Raw genomic sequence first — 16019 nt, 5'->3', positions numbered from 1 at the left:
GCTCACATTTGCTGCAAATCTTTCACAAAACGTGACGTTTAGAAAATATGTGGTCGTGATTGTCCTCGGTCAACTATTGTTCTCGCATCGTGGGTAGCTTACGTATTCACGAACCACGCACGCGAAGAGAGAGAACAGAGAGAGAGAGAGAGTGACTGGAGAGAGAAAGCGTGCGCGTCCAACAATTTGCCTTCGCAGACACTGCCGGTGACATCAGCGCTGGTTCGGTGATGGCATAGATCGAGACGCCCGACTAGTGCTTGCAACAGACTCCGTGGTAGCTGACGATGAAGCAGGACAAAGCGCAAAACGTCATCGCACTCAGTAAGAACTCGACCTCACAAAATGGCGAGAAAAAAAAAAAAAAACGAAACAAAAGCGGTCGTGACAGAGCTCCCCAGCGGACTTTCATTCTATCACCCCCCCAACCCTTACCGTATAGCTTGCCGTAGGCCTGGGCACACCTAGGTGATGCAAGTGACGAGAAGGCGTCATTGCCAGCGCGTGATCAAGGTTTATTGCAAGAACTGCCTGCAAATCGGCTATCACCGCTTTTCGAAACTTGTAATGGCAGAAAACTGCTCGGACTGCGCCATCTATAAACAAGAGTTAACTATTATAGTAACCATGCGTTATAATAAAACCGGTTACCATTATAGTAACCATCCGAATCCGTTCATAAAGTTTACACCGGCACATTTATTAAAATAAACTTAAAATCAAACTGCATCACGCAGTGCGCACGTAACAAAGCTTAAGTCATTTATACAAACTGTGTCTTAGGAAACATGCACTCAATTCGTTCGTGCTGTTTATTTTGTGACAGCAAAATGGTCATCAAATTCAGTTGTACAGAGACCATAATGACACTGTCCTATCTTTGCTGCCCGCAGCAAGAAGCACGCCCGCTTTGCACAAATCTCTTTCCGAGAATCTCACAGCTTGCACAGACTCCTTGTGCACGTCCAGCACCGCAAGCGGTTTCAGGTTCTTCCAGCTGAATACGCGTATTCTCCCATCCCAACCACCCGATGCAACAATCTTGCCATCGGGACGTATTTGCAGAGAACAGAAGCCATCATTTGTGACTGTCAGCCTCCGCTTCTCAAGAAGTTGTCCTTTATCTCGTTCAAACAGGCACAGGTCGTTAGACACCGAACCGCATATTCCCCTGTTTGCCCTGTGGATTTCATCGAAGTCCATGCACATTATTGGTTCTGAGTACAATGTCACTGTCGAGACCGGTGCACCACCACTTCGGATGTCATATTCGATGATGCTGCCATTCTCATAAGCGGCAAGAACGTTGTTGCAGTCATTGCTGAGCTTAATGCACATTGCCATGCCGAGGCGTTTCTTTGGCTCGAGAGTGGATGCGACGGGCTTCTTGCTTTCCAAGTCCCATACTGTAATCTTCCAGTCTGGCTCGGAGGGTGCAGGCAATCAGGTTCGACGCAGCACCAGGAAGGCTGCACTGGCAGAATCCTTTCGAATCTGTCACTATGGTACCTGACCATCAAGCAGGGAGAAATGAGAGAGCGATATTTTGGGTAAGCAGCACTCTTTCACTCACATTAGATGCTGAACGAAATGGTTAAAGAAAACGTCTTCTTAGCTAGCAGCAGCTTAGCTACATTGTTATTTTGGGAGTGTTTTCCTGGGCATTCCGGCTGCATATGCATGCAGGTGGAATGCCCAGAGAATTTCAGAATTGTTTCAGTCACAAAACTGCCCTCTGCCTACTCCACTGTTGCCTGGCTAAATGCGTATATGCATGTAAATTTTTAGAGAAAAAAAATATAATATAGAGCGGGCAGCGGGAAGTTGAAGAAATTAGGTGACAGTACTAAAAACAAAAAGGTGCCAGTTACGAAGTAGGCCAGTACGTCTACTGCAGGCAGGGTCTTTGTTTTACTTGAGAAACAAGGTCTTTTTTTTTTCTTCTATAGACACACAAGGAGGTGCTGGTGTAGCCCCGATTCTTACCTCTTGCCCTATGTAAAAAGATTAACAGACCTTCCTCCGAGTGCTTATTTCGCAGACGGCATGAGAAAGCTATCAGCAAGGACGAAAATAATGTGCGTCATAATTTAAACACTCTGAAAGTTGTCCCTTCTTTTCTATCTTTCTTTCTTGTACATCTGTGGTGCTGTTGTTTCGTATAAGCGAGTGGGCGAAAAAAAAAAAAAAAAAAAAAGACTTTCTGCAGCTCTGAGCGCGATTGCTCCCTATCAAAACTGTATGTTGTTGTAGCTCCGAAAATCATACGATAAATATCTAGAGCGTATCGCGTAAATATCACTGGTTATGCGACAAAATGAATGCAGGGAGAATATCACAAACGCGAGTAGACAACTAACCTGATTGCTTCCACTGGTTGTCACTCAACGACCAAATCGCCACAGTGCCGTCCCGACCCTGGGTTATCACAGCTTTTTGGGAATGGCCGATCCATAAAATCCCTTTATTGTTGTGTCCCACTAAGATGTGTTTTCTTCTAAAAGTCTAGAAAAAAAATGAAAGAAAAATGAGGCATTATGGACAGTAAACACCAAGTTGAATGAGTTTTGACGTGAAGTGCGCCGACAAACAGCTGTCCACAAGAACGTTCATTTACAATGACTTTACGAAGTCTTGAACACCTCTCACCACTAACCTCAAGGTCCCAAGCAAATATTTCACCGTCAGATGATCCTGAGAAAAGAATATCGTCGAAAAACTCGACCGTTGTTATGGGGCCACTGTGACCTCGCAAGGTATAGATGGGGTCAGGAGATCTGTTTGACATCATAAAAGCTCACACAGGCTTACATAGTCAGTACACGTGTAACGTAACTGATGTTACATCGTAACAACGCTATGAAGCCGCTAAATCTGCGAAAATCTTGTCATCTCCGAATCCGGCGCGCATTTCCTAAGGAAGCAGACATTTAAAATGTTGATATGGCCGCGCACGTAGTTGCGCACCCCAAAGCAATGTTGCCGTTGCGACTGAAAAAAACTAAATAATCTAAACAAAAATATGCATAAAGCTATGACGCTATTAAGAGTGTTTTGTTAAATATTGTCTTAGTATTAGGTTTATTTTAAAAGTGTCATTTTAAACAACTTTTATTTTTACGTGTACGAAACAGTCGCAACTACATTTATGAATGCGCGGCTTAAACGGAAAGGCGAAAGTGAAACAACAAAAATTAAACGCGCACCGCGCCCGATGTTTCGCGTGCCTCGCTTGTGCGGTTGCCAGCGGCAACAGACAATAACATTTCTCAAGCAAAAATGTGACCGCGGCGGCTGTTACTTCTTCGCTGTCACTTCGCCAGTCCTTCGGTGCACTGCGTAAGCATACGGCGTGCCTGGTTTCCCGCACGATGTCCACTCGTCGCCGTCGTCGCCTCGTCCTCGCGTGCCCAAACGACTTCAAGTGGCCGTAATCGAGCGCGGCGAGGACCGTGTGCTGCCGCTCTTACTTTTCTTTTCTCAGGCTCCCCCTTGATGCATACTTCGTGGGAGGTCGCTCGTTGGCGCGAGCCATGAAGAAGTTCTTCCAGAAGAAAATACTCAAATCGTCCTCCGCCAAGAAGCAGAGTACGGCTAGTTTGAGTTCGCAGGATGGACACACGGACGAAATTCACGGCTACTCGATCGACCTCGCGAGGACGGACTCGAGTTTCACGAAGCTCCATAAGGCATGCTGGCTGGGCGACGAAGACCGGGCCCGCTCCGCTGCCAAGAAAGTTGACGTCAGTTTTCAGGACAATGAGAGCAGGTAAGCGAAGGCGCTTCGCTCGTTATTGTGTAGTCGCGGGTGGTAGTAATGTGCTTCCGTACCCTTTTTTTAATGGATGGCGGCGCGCGCGCGCGCGCGTTCTCCAAATTTGGTGCGTCCACGGTCAAGCAACTCCTTCGTGACCGCGAACTATGAGGGTTGTTTGGCACGCGTGAACCGCGTGTAAGACTCGAGAAAACGTTCGTGGGTGGACGGAAGTCGCGTGAAGGGGTCACCGCTCCTACCATGGAGCGTACAGTCGCGTGGGCGCGATGCATTGTAGCTCGGCGCAGCCTCGATTCTTCAGCCGCCTCAGTCCTTCGCGCGAACGCGGGGGACGGCGGCTGAATGTTTTCCGACGATACGCCTATCTCGGATGCGGGATGGAAGCTCTTATCACCAGCATCGGCTTCGCATCTGCCTTCAGGGGCCTTGCGTTGTGCGTACTTTTCTTCAGTTTCTGCGTCCACTGTCTGTTGTAAGTAAACCGACCCGGCCGCACTATAGCAGCAGCCAGACCCGTCAACAACTGTCAAATGCCACCTGCGATGTTTAGAGGCGTTTCCATTGTGTTATCCTTAGCTCACCGGTCTTCGTGAAGTACCGCTTTGTGCATGGACGTTGTCTGTTTCCGCTGGCGACTGAGCAGTCAGTTTGTTGTGAGTGGACCAGTCGTCACCGCTCTGCTTAAACGCCCACATTAATTTTATTCTTGCTCAATGTGTGGTGTTTAGGCGCAGGCAGAGTTGTGCACTGTTTCAACAAGTTCAATTTTATGGCCGCACGCTTATTCTGGGGCTGTGACTCAGAATGGATAAACATGCTACGAACGCGCAGTCCCAAGTTGTTTTGGCAGCTTTATCCACAGCTGTGGTAGGGGAGGTGGAATCTACACGACTTCCCCACATGAGCAATTGTAGGCTAGAAGTCACTTCACACTTTTTTCTTGGGGTTGACGTTTAGCATTTTCCATCACAATGCTATCTTCAGGCTGGCGGTTGCTCATGTATTGCAATCATTAGTTTAATATATTTTTTTATATGCTGCATACATTCTGCAGAATAATGTATATTAAGTGAATTTGCTATGACCTTTTAATGCTCTACTAAAAGCAGCCCTATGTATATTTTGCTGACAAACCTCCTATCATTTATTGCTGCTAACAGGAAAAACTTGTGACTTTAACACAGATACATAAAATTGTGCATGTATAAACGATTCTGTTTTAAGTTCATAAAGAAGAGACTACGTAGCTGTGTTGCATGTTGTATTCACATGTGCTGTATGTAGCTTGAATTAATGTATTCATGGCCATGTTGCCTTCTGTCTATATAAGCCCTTTCCTCTTATGAAGCAGAAGGGGCTATACCCCTTCCCAATAAACTAATTTATTTTATGAGAAAGTTCATTTTCTCTGCGCCTCTGGTCCATTTTCATAGCTGTTTAAGTAATCTGATGTCACGACGAATATGTCTCAGACAGAGGAACATTATTGCGACAGCTGTTGCATATATTGGAGACTCTTTAGATTGGTGAGATTAACTTTCAAGGCTTTACTTTCAATTATTTGGTGGAAAGGAGTTGGTTAGTAATGAGGAAAATGATTACCAAAATTTCCCTTTCTGAACTATGCACTTAAATTGCAGAACACATATGTCGGTGTGACATTGGATTTCACTGTATATTTTCACCTATTTTATGTCATCATAATTGTTCAGTGTTCTGGAAAGGGTCTCAAACTTCTTGTAAGACCAGTCTATGGCCCTCTTGAATTCATTGAAGTTCTTGTTTATCAACAAACAAGTAATTGTACTACCAAGCAGATGCTGTCAAAATTCATGGCGTTACGGAATAGTGGTGTGGGAATTTCAAGGTGGGGTCGCCACCCATCATTTTTTTATGTCTCTTCTATAGTTTACCAATCCTCCGCTCATAGTGAAAGTGAAATTTTATGTTATTTACAAGTGTAATCTACCAGTCCATCTCTTTACTACGTTTGAACATGATCAGAATAATGCTGCCCGATTTATTTCTAAATACTGTAACTGCACAGCTAGTGGCCTATCCATGAAAAGTGCTCTTGGAAGTGCCCTCGCATGCATATCTAACCAGCATGTCATTATATGCTGGGTGCTTGGTCATAGAGGCATTGAAGGCAATGTGCTAGCAGACCAAATGGCCACATCAAATACATCGCAAGCTATTAATCCTACTGCTGCTATTCCCGCCACAGATCTCAAGCCTTTTTTGCAAAAGAAACTTCGAAACTACTGGCAACAGTTGTGGGACGTCGAAACAAATAATAAGCTCCACTTGATTAAGCCACAGTTAAGTTTCTGGCCCTCAGCTACGAGAACACAACTGAATTGATGTTCTATTCTGTCGTCTCAGTATAGGACACACATATGGTACCCACAGTTTTTTGCTTGCTGGTGATGAACCACCAACCTGTCGTGGATGTGGTGAGAGGCTGACCGTCCTTCCTGGAGTTTCGGGAAGCCGAAACAGAGAGAAAGAAATATTTTCCTCTAGCATGCCACCATCATGTCCCTCTACATCCCATTACGTTTCTTGGTGAAGAACCGCTTTTTAATGCCAAAGCAGTTGTCGATTTCTTGAATGATGTGGTCCTGCATGTTAGTAGCTCAATAAATTCATAGCGCATCCTCTCTCCGGAGGATGCCGCTGTGATAGTAGTTCTGTGTAGCACATGCCTTCAGGCCCGTGAGTTTCAAGGGCTCTGTTTAGGCAGTAGTGCTTCTTGCTAATTTTTATATCTGACAATACCTTGCATACCGTATCATTCTTTCGCAATGCATTTTTCATGTCCATAGTACACCTCATTAGTCATTGCCATAATCTTATTACCTGTAGATTTTATTAACTTTACAGCGACTATTTTTAGTCCCATTTACAGCCATGCCACATCTAATGTTTTGTCCACACCTCGTAATTCACTATTCATGCTACCATTGAGAAGCCATTATCATCGCCTTGGCGCTCTTTGGCCACATCTGGCCGTTGTGCCAATAAACCACACTAGTCATCAATCATCATCACATGTATCCTGCACAAAATGCTCTTTCAGAAAATTTATTATGTCCCACACCTCCGCCTTGATACTCTCTTATATTTCTTCATGCATTGATCACAGTCGTTGCACATTGCATATTGTGCAGAGGCTTGCCTGTACTCATTTATTGTGCCTTTGAGAACTGGAATCGCCTTCCTGTATCAGCTGCCTCCATGCGAGACATTATTCATTTTCATGCGTTGTTAGATAACATCATCGGAAGCCAACAAACAAAGACACCAAGGACAGCATAGGTGAAATTACATGTGCTTATTAATTTAATTAAAGAAATGCTAAATTAATGGAAATGAAAGTGGATGAAAAAACAACTGGCTGCAGGTGGGGCATGAATCCACGTATTCGCATTATGCGTACGATGCTCTTACCAAATGAGCTACCGCGGCGCCGTTTTCCCATCCACTTTGTGGGGTATTTATGTTTGTCTACTAGAACTAAACCTGGGAGTGTTAGCCAGATAAAAATTGGGCCCTCGGTTTCCTTTCTTCTTGTTCATTATGTAAACCTATGAATATTCTCTTACCGTTGTACTTCTTGACTGTAATCGCTCCCCCCTCTGTAATGCATTCAGGCATTGAAAGTACCAGTAAATAGGTGCATTAACTCCTCTGCTATGTATGTACTGCTATATTAGCAGATTTGATAGCATTGAAGCCATCATCATTGTCATCATTAGTGTTTTAATGAGTTTGATCATCTTATCCGTAGCCATATAATGTGTTTGGGTTGCGAGACATATTTAAACAACATATAATAAGCATGTAACAAAAACAGTGTACCGAGGTTGAAGTAACTCCAAAAGTATGAATTGAAAAGCAGAAAGGCATAAAGCATTTTGATTTGATTTGGCAAATCTTCTGTGTGTGTCCTTCAGGAGCCCACTCCACCTGGCAGCAGCAAGGGGTCACGTGACTATCGTGCAGCTTCTGCTGCGCGCTCAGGCCCGGATCGATGCCTTGGACTCTGAAGGGAAGACTCCACTGATGAAGGTGCAGTATTGTGCTGTTGACAAGTGGCAAGACATTGTGCTTACCCTACAACCAAATTTAGGTCAGGCTGCCTTTCCTCCTCCAGTACAGTCTAACCTCAATAGGCAACCACAGCTGAAACCTCACGTGCCAACAGCAGCGCCATATACACACATCCTAGAGGGCGGAGGAAAATGTTCTTAGCAGGGCATTCTGCGATTTCACCTCAGAAAATTCACCACTCACCCCGAGGCACATGTGCTCAGCCTCTGACCTTACTGGACACCCGCAAACTAGAACATAGGAGCGCATGTGCTGCTCTAAACACGCATGCCGCATGGACACTTTGGGTGTTAGCAAGCATTGGTTATTATTTATAATATCGGGCCATTTTCATGGAATCCATATATTTTACACGTACATTCTTCAGAGTGTGCTTTGACTGTTTTGTACTTGATGTGCTTTTTTTTGTTTGCTCGCACATGTTGTTCCTTGTGTAAATCCTTTTTCTTTTTTCTTTTGTTGCAAAGTGTATGTTGCATTACTGCAGAATTTTGTATTCAATACCCATTCCTGCTTAAGGCCTGAAATACAGGCTGGAAGTTCTTGATGATACATAAATAAATAAATAAAGTAGCCCAAGGAAGACAATAAAAGGTGTACTATTAACTTGCATGAAAGGAAATACTAGGCTTTCAACCCAGACCTTTAGATGTCCTTGCTCTTTTGAAGTGAAATGCAAAAAAAAAAAAAAAGTACCACGTGAGAACTTCTTTCTTGAATTGAGAACTACTGAAATGGTGGCACCAAGTGATTGATAAGGATTAGGGAATTAGAGGGGCTTGATTATTTGTTGGTTACAATCACATGAAAAGAACAGACCATGAACCCAGACAAATAAGGGAACTTAACTGTTATGTTTAATTGAAATGTTGAAATAAGGAAAAGGGAAATGGGGGAAAGCTAACGAAAAGACAGCTTGCTGCTGTCCAAAGTCACATCTTCTGCATTACACATGTGGTGCTTTACCAAATAAGCTACCATGGGGACCATCCTCCCATCCATTTTCTTGTGAATTTATGTATCTGTATGCAAGATTAGCCCTGGGGGTGCTAGCCAGTGCCGCTCACAGCCATGGCTGCCGTGAGGGCCGTGATTTTTCACATCATGCTTCTTCAGAACTCCTATGTAAGGACATTCTTCCATGATTTCCAGGTCTACGATTTTGTGTTTGCCCACATAGATGCGCACTGTTTATCTTGTGCTGGTAAGATGTTCCTGCAGTAGCTTGCCGAGCGTTCAATCCAGCTATATCCTACTACATTGTACTGCATTTGGGAGGCAGTTTTGAGGTTGAAAGAACCAAACTTCACTTAGTGACTGGTCTGAAAAGTAATGCACTGTGCATTACTGTCTAAGCCAGTCACTAAATGAAGTTTTCTCGTTGCAAGTGCATTTTTGTTGTCAACATGTTGACTATATTTTATTGTAATTCTGACTGCCAAGTCTATAACCTTCTTTCTCCTCTGTTATTTTGCCTTTTTGTTTTCCTTGCCAGGCCGTGGAGGGCCATCATCTGGAAGCAGCTCGATGTCTGCTGGAGCAGAGGGCCAATCCCGATGTTCCAGACCAAAACCTAGACACAGCACTTCACTTGGCCCTTTCAACGGGACAGGCTGATATGGCTGCATTACTTGTGCAGTTTGATGCCGATGTCTCAGCGAGGAACAAGGTGGAGACTTCTGTTTAAAATATAAGACATGTCGTGAGTTTTCGTCCACTGCCATGGCTACCATGGCTACGCACCACAAATTACGGCTGGCTTAAACAGCTTCGCTGCTAAAAAGTGGGGTTTGCCAATTTTAAAGTTTTGGAATATGAATCAGATAGCAAGCGCTATTCAATTTATATTTGATTTGTGAAGTAACTACTCCAGATTGTCGAATATCCACTTCCCTTCAAATACTATGGATAACAGCACTTATCAGAGGCTCGAGGCAGAGAGAGTGGGTTAAGTGAGAACTGTTCCGTATGATTCTGGTGCAGTAGAGTCGTGGTTGTTGTGCAGAGGCACCAGTTTCAGAGCAAATAGTACCACTAAAATATTTTCAACCACTCAGTAAAAATGCTTCGCATCTTGCAGCCTATATGCAAGTTTGTTGTCTCAATTTAGGTGAAATGATTATTTAACCAGTCTCACCATATTAATTTGCATGCCTTTGATTAAACAATTTCCAGTGCTGTAGTATCGCACTTCACTCCTTCAACAAACACAGTAATCTGCATGCATCTGGTCACATGCTGCTTTCTTTTCTAATTACTGTAATCGTCATGGTGTGTCGGGTAACTGAAAGGAGTTGTTTCTCATTTACAAACTCTGTTGACAGGAATCCCTTTATGAACAGCATTATGTGCATGTATCAAATAATGTAAATAAGCCTATTTTATTGCTAAGCAGACTCCATACAAACTTTATAGAGTTCACCCTTTAGAAGTTAGTAAATATTCAGTATTAGATTCTATATTCAAAGATAATTTTCTTAAATATTTGTACTCAATTTGATTAGGGAAGTTCACAAGTTAAGCATGAAAAGTTATCAAGAGTCAGTAGTAACCTTTATACTCACTCTGTAAACAGCCTGCTAACATCTCGTGCTTCAATGCATGGCCATGGATTCAATTTTGGGCTTTCGTGTTTGCATTACAGTGAAAGTGGAATATAGAGACACTTATGCACTTAAGCTTTAATGCGTGTTAAAGGACCCTAGGTGATCAAAATTGATCTGAAGCCCTTCAATACAGTGTACCTCTTAGGCTGCAGAAGTTGGGGACAAAAACACCACAAACTACTTGTCATTTTACCGGATGGCATTGCTTCTCAGCTTTGACATGTGGTGCACATGGCTCTTCAGGGCAAGTCGACAATAATGATCATCTGTGTGATGAGATTTCAAGAGCACACCCTTGTTGCCCGTTTGCAGGAAGGTATGTCACCGTTGTACTTGGCAGCCGTCCAGCAGCACCTAGATGTGGCCCGTCTCCTCTTAGACCGTGGTGCCCAGGCAAATGCTGGGGACAACAAGAAAAAGTAAGCACGTGACTGCAGCTTTGAGCAAGTGAAGTTTGCTTATATAATACAGTAGACTTCCGTTAGTTTGACTCTGGCTTAATTCAATCCCGACCTAAGGTCCCAGCCGGCACTCAAGCATTTTTATGTGACCAAACTTCCATTAATTTTTGATCGTGAAATTAGCCTTCGCTAGATAATTCAAACTTGACTGGTCATCACGCACGTGCCCGACCCCAGTATGTAGTAGCTGCAGTTGGTGGCACCACTAGCGGAAGCATCTGTCTTGGTGGCGCTTAGGATGCAGTGAATGCGTCGAAAACACGTCATCCCCCGTTGAAAACGCCTATTTTCGTCCTTCCCCAGGAAGATATTAAAACGACAATGGAAATCATTACACTGTTTACCCGATTAATATGTGTACCTTTTTTTTTTCCAACAAAATTTATCCTAAAATTGCCTGTGTGATGCAATACGATACAAATCCAAAACTGCATTCGCAGCGTTTAGTCATCAGAGCTGGCCTAGCAAGCGTAATTGTAATTGCCATCACAAGGTGGCGAACATGAACCGTGACAGAACGAGTTTTCTCACATAGCACGACGACGTCAACATGCAATTCTTGCGGAGTCGTTTGATAAATGCAGACTATCATATGCACTATGGACCGTACGATTGGTGACATGTTGTGGTTCTTAATAGACAGCGATAAAGTGCTGTCCGTAGTAATAACGATGGACATTAGGGGCGCGATCTTGTACGCGTTCCAAAATGGAATGGAGGCGTTCCGTTCCATCGAGCCGCACACGATTGGTCAATTTCAACCGCGACGTTCAAATTGACCAATCGTGTGCGGCTCGATGGAACGGAACGCCTCCGTTCCATTTTGGAACGCGTACAAGATCGCGCCCCAAGTCAATAAATTTCATTCTGTGAAGGTAAAGCTCACTGGTTTTGTCTTTTCCTTATTGTGAGAATTGGAGACATGGCACATTTTTCTTGCTAAAATATCAGGTGCACGTTTGATTTCTACTTTGTTTGGGAGCTCTGATGTCATTTCTACATTAGTTTTCTACTTTGAACCCATAAAATGTAGGAGCACATTCTATTCAGGGGCGTTTTAGTATCGGGACAAATGCTTCCAATGAACCAGCAGTGTGTTTCGGCGTTCTTTTTTCTTCGGTCTATTGTTTAGTTCCATGTGCCGAATAATTTGACCAATCTGTTCGGTTCCAACAGGGCCAAATTCACAAAAGTCAACTGTAGTGTTGAGAAAGTCGGGACATGGAACTGTTTGTAAACATGTATGGTATTGCTGTCTCTGGGTTGATTTTACAAAACATCAAGCGACACTAAACGTAAACATCAGATCAATGTAAATTGTTAGGTTGCCCTTCTCTAGAAATCTTGTAGCATTTGTTTTGTGCCAAGAGACTGTTCAGTCGCAGCTGAAGAGGCTGCACATTTTTAGTGCAGCTTAAATCACCTGGCATGAACACCATACGTACCATTATGTCGCTTGCCTAGTCTTGCCTGTGCTAGTCAAGCCTGTGCTAGTCTTGCCTGTGCTTGTACAGTAATGCTGCTTTACATGCCCTTTTATTGTGTGTTGATCTGCTAACTTATTTTCCTGCTTGATAGACTTCATCTGTGCTTTCGTTACATTCCTATCTCTTATTGTACTAGCTCTTAGTGTGCGCCTGCATTCGTTTAGTATTGCTGAGTTATATGTTGAGTCGCTGTTTGAAGAAGGGCTTTGTCTGGGCTTTCTCATAAGGTATGCAACACTTTTGAGCCTGAACTGATGAACCATGATGACCACAGCATAAACACAGTGTTCACGTGATAGTGAAACACTGCTTTAATGCTACATGATATCCTTTAGGTGCGTTTGGCCACAATAGGCATTTTTCACAAATGCCTTTCTAAATGTGACCTTTGTGTTTTGATGGAACCCCTTTCAGACTTACGTCACAGCTTATGTTGTTTCACTTACACGCAATTTTGTTCTAGTCTCGTCATATACTAGTACTGTAATATGAATCACAATTGTATGCCGAACAGCAAGGGCCACATGTTTCACCCCTCATGTTAGTGTCTCTGATCATATCAGTTTTATCTTTTTTTTCACTGCTGCAAGGCAGCTTATCACTTGCTGAACCACCCATCACATTTTTCTGTGTGCCACTGATTGACTGCAGATATCGTTTGCAAGGCCATTTGCATATGGGCGCTTTATTCTTCTTCATCCACATCTAATAGCAAGGATGTGGGAATGCTTTGGAACTTTGCAGGGGTGCAACAGCTGCGCCAATTGTGCCATTTTGATACAATTTCGTATTTTTGCACTGGAGCTGCGCCAAAACCGTGATATATGTTAAAATTGCACCACGCTGCGCCAGAACGCCTGACCAGCTGCGAAATTTCTTGGTTACGCTAGTTTTAGTGGGAAACAAAGGCCGCGTTGGCAACCTGCAGCTTGGACATCGCCATCCAATCCAGTACGATCCAGTAGCGCAGATGAGATTTAAACACATGCCCAGCCGAGACGTTGGCGTGTTTGGTGGTGGGCGCCGAAGAATGTTTTTGCTGCTGCTTGCAGTGCGGGGTGTTGTATATGCAGTAAAATCTCGAGGAGACATGGAGTGCGCATTGCTTGCAGTAACGAAAGCAGTTCGCCATTATCGCGTTGACTCAACAAGATTCTTGCCGTATCCGTGCATGCAGTCACGAGTGGAGTGGGTACGAATACTCCACGGGAAAATCGCTTGTACGGTACAGCAAGTGGCCTGGCACTGACGGCGTGAGCTTTGTAGGCGACGCAATGCACAAAACTAGCAAGGGTTCGGTTCTACGCGGCAACAGGCACCGCGTTGCAATGAAACGGTGCGATTTTCACTGTACACCGCTGAAACGCCAAAAGATTGTCAAACAGTCGCTGCATGTTTCGTCTTCCGCCGGAACGTCGCGATACATCGTCAGAAAAAAAAAAAAACTAAAGGGAACCAATCGCGAAGAAATGCATGTGTACTTTCCACATGTTTGGCGGAAAAAGTTGCGTGCAGTGCGCTGCTGGGGCGCAATCGAGGTTGTTGTTCGGAGCCCGCGTTCAATTTCGCCGGGCGCGACTTAGGTCAACCGTGCACGGCGAAACTGAATGCGCGCTCCGAACAACGATCTCCGATCGCGCCCCTGCCCTCACCTACGCTGCTAATGTGAATTACCGTATATACTCTTGTAATGAATGCACTTTTTTTCCTCCAGAAATCCAATGCAAAGTTGGGGGGTGCGTTTATTATGCTGGGTAAATTTTATGGCGTTTTATGAGTGTTTTTTTGTGAAACTGCTTCAGATTTGGGATTTAGTGCTCCAAAACAGTTTTTTTTTTTTCGTAACCTGCTCCAAACTTGGATTTTCCTGCTCCAAAAAATGCTCCAAATCCTATTTTGGCTGTTGCACCACTGACTTTGTGAAAGGCATTGGGATTCCTCTGGCTGAGATATTTGTTTGGGAACATCATCAGAAATCGTCTTGTTTTTTGGCAATTCTGTCAAGTCATAGGATCTCATACTTAATACATGAATGATGTATTTTAGTACACTGGTGTCATTTTTTTGCTCTGATCTTGTGCCTTGTGCTGGCTTCACGTACAGGACTCCATTGATGGTGGCCTCGGAAGCTGGATCAGTGGGCCTGGCTCAACTGCTTCTGAGTCGAGGGGCCAACGCAAACGCAGTTAATGACGAAGGTTGCACTGCACTCGACCTTGCTCGGAGATCTGGTCATGACGAATGTGTCAAGCTGCTCGCTACCAAGACCAGCAGCGCCCACGGTGGTGAGCGTTTATGTGGTTTTTCAAGTTCACCCTACCCCCTGGACTCCCTAGGTGTGGTGCTTGTTAAAGCTTTTGCCCTTGTGTGGAAACCATAGGTCGGCACACTCTCTCACGCGTACAGCAACTCATGCTTGCTCCATGTTCATTTCACAGGCATGAGACAGAGAATAGTTACGAAAGGCGTGAGCAGACGTGAGTATGAACGAGAGATAGTGCCTGTGAGTTTGATCATCAGGGGTGAGAGCGCCTGTTAATGCGAGCACGAACGAAAGCCAGCGACAGGGATTTTGAGCAGACTTGAGTATGAACGTGAGTGACTGCTAGCAAAAGTGAGTGGACATGAGTACAGGCATGTGAATGAGTGCCGGTGAGTGGGAGGGAAGACAAGTGTGAGTCAGTGCTGGTTAAGGGTGAATGAAAGTCACTGTAAATGTGAGTGAAGTGTTGGTGAGTGTGAGTGGGTGCGAGCAGGGATGAGAGGGAGTGCTAACGAAGGCGAGTGCTCACGAGTATGTGTGTGAGCGAGTATATAGCCTGCAAAAATATTAGTGGGTAAATACGAGTGAGTATTCACTTTTTCTGCTGACCTGTGTTGGAAACAGTGCTTGAGATAGTTGCAGGATTGTGTCACTGCAGCATTTTTTGTTATTAGCAGCCGTCGCAGCATGAATGATTTAATGTAGACTAGAATGGAGATTTGCTTTCTTTCATTTGCTAGTGCATGATGGTGGCATGAAACAGCCTTGGACACGGAAATTTTTCTGCTGCAGTGCATTTAGCAACCATCTGTGCTGGAAACCAATGGCGCACTGGCTGAAGTACTAAGGCAGTCCTGTTTGTAGTTTGTTTTATATCCATTTCACCTCTGCATGCACCTAATGAGCACCTGTACTTCTTTTACCTGTCTCAGTTGCAGAGTGGTTGCTCCAGTCGTTGCACGTTTAGTTGCGAGCTGAGGGCTTGATTTTAGTTCTGGAAAAGTGTGAAGATTTTCATGTTCACATTTACCATGTCTGAATGATGACAATCTTCATGAATTCTGAAATAAGTGGAAACCCTTTGTTAAGGACACTTCAGAGGTAACACAAACTCCACTCCTGATTGAACATGTTCCTTGATACTTTCCTGTGATATAATTGGCGTGACACTTGTGTGTGATGACATCATTACATTTACAGCATAATGTTCTTCTACTTATCCTGTCAACACACAATCAGCAGCCATGAAATGTGAAGATAACTCTGATGTGCATTTATAAGACTTGTGCCAGGTCTAGCTGGTGCATTGCT

At 44.1% G+C, this 16019-nt stretch overlaps 2 protein-coding genes across 2 annotated transcripts in view; one reads left to right on the top strand and one right to left on the bottom strand.

Moving 5' to 3' along the window:
* Nucleotides 1-798: 798 nt before the first annotated feature.
* LOC119461288 (guanine nucleotide-binding protein subunit beta-like protein 1) lies at nucleotides 799-2951 on the bottom strand. Its single transcript, XM_037722537.2, is given in 4 exon segments — nucleotides 799-1437; nucleotides 1439-1509; nucleotides 2361-2505; nucleotides 2657-2951. Coding segments are annotated over 4 exon segments (945 nt in total). The 5' UTR covers nucleotides 2792-2951; the 3' UTR covers nucleotides 799-843.
* A 203-nt stretch (nucleotides 2952-3154) lies between these two features.
* Nucleotides 3155-16019, top strand: part of LOC119462143 (ankycorbin) — a 60663-nt gene continuing 47798 nt past the window's right edge. Inside the window, exons 1-5 of the mRNA XM_037723486.2 lie at nucleotides 3155-3769; nucleotides 7735-7849; nucleotides 9387-9560; nucleotides 10810-10916; nucleotides 14549-14730. Coding sequence (XP_037579414.1) covers nucleotides 3534-3769; nucleotides 7735-7849; nucleotides 9387-9560; nucleotides 10810-10916; nucleotides 14549-14730 — 814 coding nt within the window. The 5' untranslated portion in view covers nucleotides 3155-3533. The remainder of the gene's footprint in view (nucleotides 3770-7734; nucleotides 7850-9386; nucleotides 9561-10809; nucleotides 10917-14548; nucleotides 14731-16019) is intronic.

Source organism: Dermacentor silvarum, chromosome 8 (assembly GCF_013339745.2).
Source record: "Dermacentor silvarum isolate Dsil-2018 chromosome 8, BIME_Dsil_1.4, whole genome shotgun sequence".
Taxonomy (NCBI): Eukaryota; Metazoa; Arthropoda; class Arachnida; order Ixodida; family Ixodidae; genus Dermacentor; species Dermacentor silvarum.
The sequence above is the reverse complement of the archived record's forward strand: the minus strand, read 5'-3'. Positions and strand labels throughout refer to the sequence as shown.